The sequence below is a fragment of the Mustela lutreola genome, chromosome 11, assembly GCF_030435805.1.
Source record: "Mustela lutreola isolate mMusLut2 chromosome 11, mMusLut2.pri, whole genome shotgun sequence".
NCBI lineage: Eukaryota > Metazoa > Chordata > Mammalia > Carnivora > Mustelidae > Mustela > Mustela lutreola.
This window is the reverse complement of record NC_081300.1, coordinates 96,739,428-96,745,427: the sequence shown is the minus strand read 5'-3', so window position 1 is coordinate 96,745,427 and position 6,000 is coordinate 96,739,428. Positions and strand designations below refer to the sequence as shown.

Genomic DNA, 6,000 nt, shown 5'->3' with positions numbered 1-6,000 from the left:
CATTTGGAAAAAAGTCTTTGCGATGTAATTAAGTTGAAGGTTTTGAGATGAGATCATCCCGAATTGTGCAGATGGGCTTAGATCCAATGACAGGTGGTTCTTACACGAGACAGAAGAGAAGACAGACACACATGGAGAGGGTCACCTGAAGATGGAGGCAGAGCCTGGAGTGATGTGGCCACAAACTAAGGATGCCCTAGGCTGGACGAGACAAGGCAGAATCCTCCCAAGAGTCTTCAGAACAAGCCCAGTCCTGCCGAACACCTTGATTCTAGACGTCTGGTCTCCTGAACAGTCAGAGAATAAGTTCCTATTGTTTTAAGTCACCGAGTTTGTGGCCACTTGGTATATTAGCTACAGGAAGGGAATGCTCCTATTTCTCCCTGCCCTTGACTTAGGACAGGGATAAGCACATGTCCACCTCACTGGGTTGCTGGGCATGGATCTGATCTCTGGTTTTAGCACTTACCAGCTGCTCTGTGACTCAGTGTCCACATTTGTAAAATTGGGATAATGATACTTCTTAGGATGTGGTGACTCAGCTGTTCTCAAACCTTCTGGTCTCAGAGATCCTTTTCCAAGGGCACTCTCAAAACCCACTGAAGACTCTATAAAGAGATTCGATTAAGTGGATTCTATCTATGACTATCTACTGTAAGCAGAAATCTAAACCGATATTTTTAAAAATATTAATTCAAAAGCAGATACATTTTAACATGCATTTTTAAAAAAAGATTTTATTTATTTGACAGACAGAGATCACAAGCAGGGAGAGAGACAGGCAGACAGAGAGGGGGGAAGCAGGCTCCCCGTTGAGTGTAGAGTCCAACATGGGGCTCTATCCCAGGAACCTGAGACCATGACCAGAGCCCAAGGCAGAGGCTTTAACCCACTGAGCCATCCAGGCACCCCAACATATATATTTTTAATAAAAGTAACTATGCTCCCCAACAAACAAAACACCGAGGATAGTGGCATTTCACATCTCTGCAAATCCCCTTAATGTCTAGCTCGTTGGAAGACAGCAGGATTCTCACAACTGCTTCTGATGTTCAGTCTTATTGTGAGATGCCGTTCTGTGTTAAATATGCCAGGTGCATCTTGCCTCATATTAATACAAAGCTGGCACAAGGGACAACCTCACAGAGACCCTTTGGGTATTAGGGACCCCCAGTGGTCATTAGGCCACACTCTGAAGACTGATGGAGTACAGATTAAATGAGGCAATTTTTTTTTTTTTTTTTGCAAAGCTCTTAGAATTAAATATGAAATAGCTGTGCAGTCCATTTTCAACTTATTTTTTTTTAAGATTTTATTTATTTATTTGACAGAGAGAGAGATTACAAGTAGGCAGAGAGAGAGAGGAGGAAGCAGGCTCCCTGCTGAGCAGAGAGCCCGATGCGGGACTCGATCCCAGGACTCCGAGATCATGACCTGAGCCGAAGGCAGCGGCTTAACCCACTGAGCCACCCAGGCGCCCATCAACTTATTTTTTTTTTAAAGTCCATATCTGCTAGGCTGGTGGGAGCTTTGCGGCTCTAAGGGCGTTAAAGTTTTTTTTTATGCCTTCAAGGAGCTCGTCTCACGGGGGAGGCGCCTGTGTAACCCACACGGTTAAAACTCCGCCTGTGAGCGGTTCTATGGGAGGAGGCGGCCGGCTGTGGGAATGCAGAGGAGGGTCCCTAAGCCCTGCGTGGAGGATGGGAAGGGGGGGAGGGCTTGGTGGGTTCTGGAAAGACTCTGTTGGGGCCGGGGTGTCTCATGGACTAGGGGATTTAGCCAGGTCAAAAGGACAGGGGGCTTGGACCAAAAAAAACTCGCGGTGCCGAGCTCCAAACCCCGGCCTCACCTCCTCTGTGAAGCGGTGTTTATGTCACAAGGAACTGCTAAAGGACGTGGCTCTGCGGGCGGGGCAGTGCGGCGGCTTCGGGGCAGGGGACCCCTCCACCCTTTCTCGTGCCCCTCTCGGGCGCCTGTACGGGAGCGCAGGGCCCGGCGCCACCAGGTCCGCCCGGGACCGGGTCTGCGGTGGGGGAGGGAGCGGGGAGGGGGTCCTCGCGCTCTCCCCAGCACGGGCCCCAGCCCCGAGGCCACCTCGCGACCCTCCATTCCTCTCCAACGCAGAAGGTGCTCCTCCGCTCCGCGAAGCGTCCAGACACCGGCGTCCCCCCACCCCGCCTGCACGGCTTCCACGGCCTCCGCCCCCTCTCCTCCCGGCTAGTCTCGACCCCTCCCCGGCGGGAGGGAGAGGAGGAGCCAGGACCGGGCCGGAGGAGGGGGCGGCGCGCCCGGACGCGCGGGGGGCGGCGAGGAGGAAGGTCCCGCGGGCGGAGCGGCGGTCGGGGTGCTGGGGGTCGGGGTGCTGCCTGGCCGGCGGGTCGCGGTGCGGGGCCCGCGGGGACCCGGGCGCCCTCGGGCGGCGGAAGCCGGGCGCGCCCCTCGCCAGGCCGGGATCGGGGCGGGGCGCGCGGCATCCCCGCGGGGGGAGCCGGTCACCCGGTCTCGCCGCCGCCACCAAAGTTTCCCGGAGGAGCCGCGGCCGCGCTTCCTTCCCCGGCCCCGGGCTTGGGGGCGACCCTCGGGCGAGAACTGTTTCCGAGGGCGACCGGGCCCCCTCTCCAGCTAGATCCCGCGCCTCCATTGCGCCCAACTCGGATTCCCAACTTGGGAGGCGCCGCGGGCCTGCGCACGCGCGCCTTCCTCGCCGCCGCCGCCGCCGCCGCCTCCCCCTCCCGCCGGGGAGCAGGCTCCGGGCCGAGCCGCGCGCCGAGACTCGCCCCCCGCGCGCCGCCCTCCGGCTCGCGGTCCGCCGCCCCCGCCCATGCGGACGCCGGCCGGCCGCCCGGTGCGCCCTCGCCCGAGGGCCAGCTGAGCGCGGACCGCCGGCGGCGGCGCGAGGTGGGCCCGGCCCGGCGCTGCCCTCGACAGCGGCAAGTTTGGGAGTTGCACTAGTTTGCGGGGTGGGGGAGAGGCCGGCCGGGGGGCCATGGAGGAGGACCGGGGGTCGTCGCTGGCGGCCGAGTCGGCGCTGGAGAAGAACGTGGCGGAGCTGACCGTCATGGACGTGTACGACATCGCGTCGCTCGTGGGCCACGAGTTCGAGCGGGTCATCGACCAGCACGGCTGCGAGGCCATCGCGCGCCTCATGCCCAAGGTCGTGCGTGTCCTGGAGATCCTGGAGGTGCTGGTCAGCCGCCACCACGTCGCGCCCGAGCTGGACGAGCTGCGCCTGGAGCTGGACCGTCTGCGCCTGGAGAGGATGGACCGCATCGAGAAGGAGCGCAAGCACCAGAAGGTGGGCAGCGAGCGGCCCCAGGCTGCCCATCCGGGGAATGGGGCCGCTGGGACCTTGGGGGCCTTCAGCATCGGGCAGCTGTAGGTGCACACGTATGTGTTTGGAGGAACTAGGTGGGAAGGGAACCGAAAGGATGAAAGACAGAGGGAGGGAGGCCCCTGGCCCTCTTCCGTCCATCCCGCACCACCTGGCATATAACGCTGCGGAGATTAAGGGTAGTTCTTTGGAGTCAGACCTGAGTTCCAGCCCCATGCGATAGCTGTGTGACCTTGGTGAAGTTACTCAACCTCTCTGTGCTTTATTTCCTTCCATATCAAATAGTGATAGTAGTAAGACCCACCTTATCAGAATTCTCAGAATTAAGTGTGATATATCTAAAGTGCTTAGATACTGTTATTTTCTAGCAATGAAATAAGCCCTCTGCCCTTTAGTGTTACCCCAGAAGATGTGCTTCAATCCCCATTCTTCTTACCCCAAAACCCCCGGCGCAAAGAGGATGTGACCTCCAGCCACGGAGCTCATTGACAACCCCACCCCCCAAGTCTCTAGGTTTCTATTTACAAATTGTTTCCCAGGGCTTCTAGTCTATTAACCTGAGGTGCTGTCCCCTCCTTGCTTTTATCTTTAATCTTCACAGAACTCTGTGAGGCAGGAACTATCCTCATTTTATAGAGGAAGAAAATTGGGGGAGGGAGGGGGGAATTTGTCCCACTTTAGTGCTGAGAGAATCCCAGCCCCAGTGGAGGTAACTCTAGTGCTTCTCCCCTGATTGGAGGGATAGACTTGGTTCTGGGCAGCTTTAAAGCTAAGCCTCTACCCTGTGAACAAGAATCCCTCTGAGCACGTGAATCAGGACCTCTCGACTGGGCTGGGAGTCTAGACAAGGTGCCTGGGGAAAAGGAAGTGGGAGATATGTGGTTTCCTGCCCCAGCTTCAGCGCAAGGAAGGTTCTGTCAGACTGTTTGGACAGAGAATAGGAGGAAACGCCTTTCCTTGGAGGAATCAAGGTGCCTGAGTGGGCCCTGGCTTGCTGTGTGGCCTCAGGAAATACACTTGGCCTCTCTGAACCTCCCTGGCAGGCTGAAAGCTATTGTGTTTCAAGGAAAATAGCCCCAGTGGTGGCTGTGTCTTAACCTGGGGGCAGAGCTGTGAGTGGTTAAGAGCACGGGTGTTTGCAGGGTTTGACGGTGTTTGCCCTTTCAGGTCCCCATGCCCTGAGGTCAGGAAGGAAACTCAAGCTCCTTAGCGTTGAGCAACCTTTCCAAGATCACACTGAGAGCTTGAAAATGCCCCAGCCCTGTAATTAATGTCAGGCTCCCCAGAGAGGGGACTTTGGAGCTAGTCGGCCTGGTTTCAGACCCTGCCGCGTTTGATCTTAGGGAAGTCACCTCGCTTTTCTGTGCCTCAGTTTCCTCACCTGTAAAATGGGGATGGTAATAGCACGCGTCTGCTGGGGTTGTGGTGCAAAGGGCTGGTTAACTCTTAAGAGAGTTCGGGGAAGGGATCTTTGAAATCCTCTCCTGTGGTTGCCTCTTATTAACCGGGACCAAGGAACTTAGCCCACGTCACTCAGAAGTCCCAGCACCTGTGTCCCCACCCTCGGCATTTGAGTTCTGCAGCAGCTGGGCTGGGAGACACCCCTGTAGCCATCAGAGGCCACTAGGCCTGGAGTCTGATGGAATTCCCAACCAGCTGCACTTGTCACTCCTGGAACACGATCAGCCAGGAAGTAAACCCCAGCGTGTTCTGAGCTGGGCTTGTTTGTAAACACGGAGGATGATCTGAAATCAGAGGACAAAACCCTTTTCTCGTCCCAGCCCTGGGTTCCCTTTTCTCTGTATTCTTAGGATCAAGAGAGACTCATCTAATTTTTTTTTTCCTTGTAGTCTCAAAGGCTTTTCACAGTTTTATTTCCACAAAAATCTGAGCATGTCCTTGGTCTTATCAGTTTGTCTGTTCATACCTCCTTACTTTCTCTGCCCCCCCCCTCAGCACACGTGGCTCTGATAAAGCATTCACCCTGTCTTCCACCATCCCCTCCCCCGAGGACACCCCTAGACTCAGTTAGTTCTGCTCATCACATAGACTCAGGCCACAGTCTTTTATTTTTTCCCCCAAGATTTTATTTATTACAGAGAGAGAGAGAGAGCGCATGCACGTAAGCAGGGGGAACAGCAGGCAGAGGGAGAAGCAGGCTCCCCACTGAGCAGGGAGCCTGATGCGGGGCTCGATCCCAGGACTGTGAAATCATGACCTGAACCAAAGGCAGACGCTTAACCTACTGAGCCACCCAGACATCCCTCAGGGCACAGTCTTAACGTGTTCTATCTGGTTACTCAGTCTGCAACCCTATTGATGGTCCAGGGCATGCAAGGTGCCCTCCTGGGTGACATGGGCAGGGCAGAGACAAGGGAAGTTGGATCCTCATCTCAGGCAGTGGGTGGGTAACTCGGAAGACAGGAAAAATACAAATAGGCTTAGAACTGTAGGTACAGTTGTCTATAATGTCTATAACATAACAGTATATGTTGTTCCCTTATTCATGCCACATATGTATTTCTTGAGCACCTATTATGGACCAGGCACTATTCTGGGCACTGGGGAGACAGCGGGGACCACAACAGATGAGGTTTTTTTGCCCTCATAGGCCTGACTTCCTAGTGCAGTGCTGTCTTGTAGAAAAATTATGTGGCTTGTCCCATTAA

The 6,000-nt window shown here is 55.6% G+C and overlaps 2 protein-coding genes across 5 annotated transcripts in view; both read left to right on the top strand.

Moving 5' to 3' along the window:
- The first annotated feature begins 1,766 nt into the window (after positions 1 to 1,766).
- On the top strand, positions 1,767 to 2,952 carry LOC131811793 (collagen alpha-2(I) chain-like). Its single transcript, XM_059140619.1, has 2 exons — positions 1,767 to 2,005; positions 2,125 to 2,952. The coding sequence occupies exons 1-2, from the start codon at positions 1,871 to 1,873 to the stop codon at positions 2,950 to 2,952; spliced, it is 963 nt and encodes a 320-aa protein (XP_058996602.1). The 5' UTR covers positions 1,767 to 1,870.
- Positions 2,953 to 2,978: 26 nt separating this feature from the next.
- Positions 2,979 to 6,000, top strand: part of RILPL1 (Rab interacting lysosomal protein like 1) — a 39,933-nt gene continuing 36,911 nt past the window's right edge. For all 4 annotated transcript variants that reach the window (XM_059140618.1, XM_059140616.1, XM_059140614.1 and 1 more), the window contains exon 1: positions 2,979 to 3,295. In XM_059140618.1, the coding sequence (XP_058996601.1) occupies positions 2,987 to 3,295 (309 nt within the window). In that variant the 5' untranslated portion in view covers positions 2,979 to 2,986. The remainder of the gene's footprint in view (positions 3,296 to 6,000) is intronic.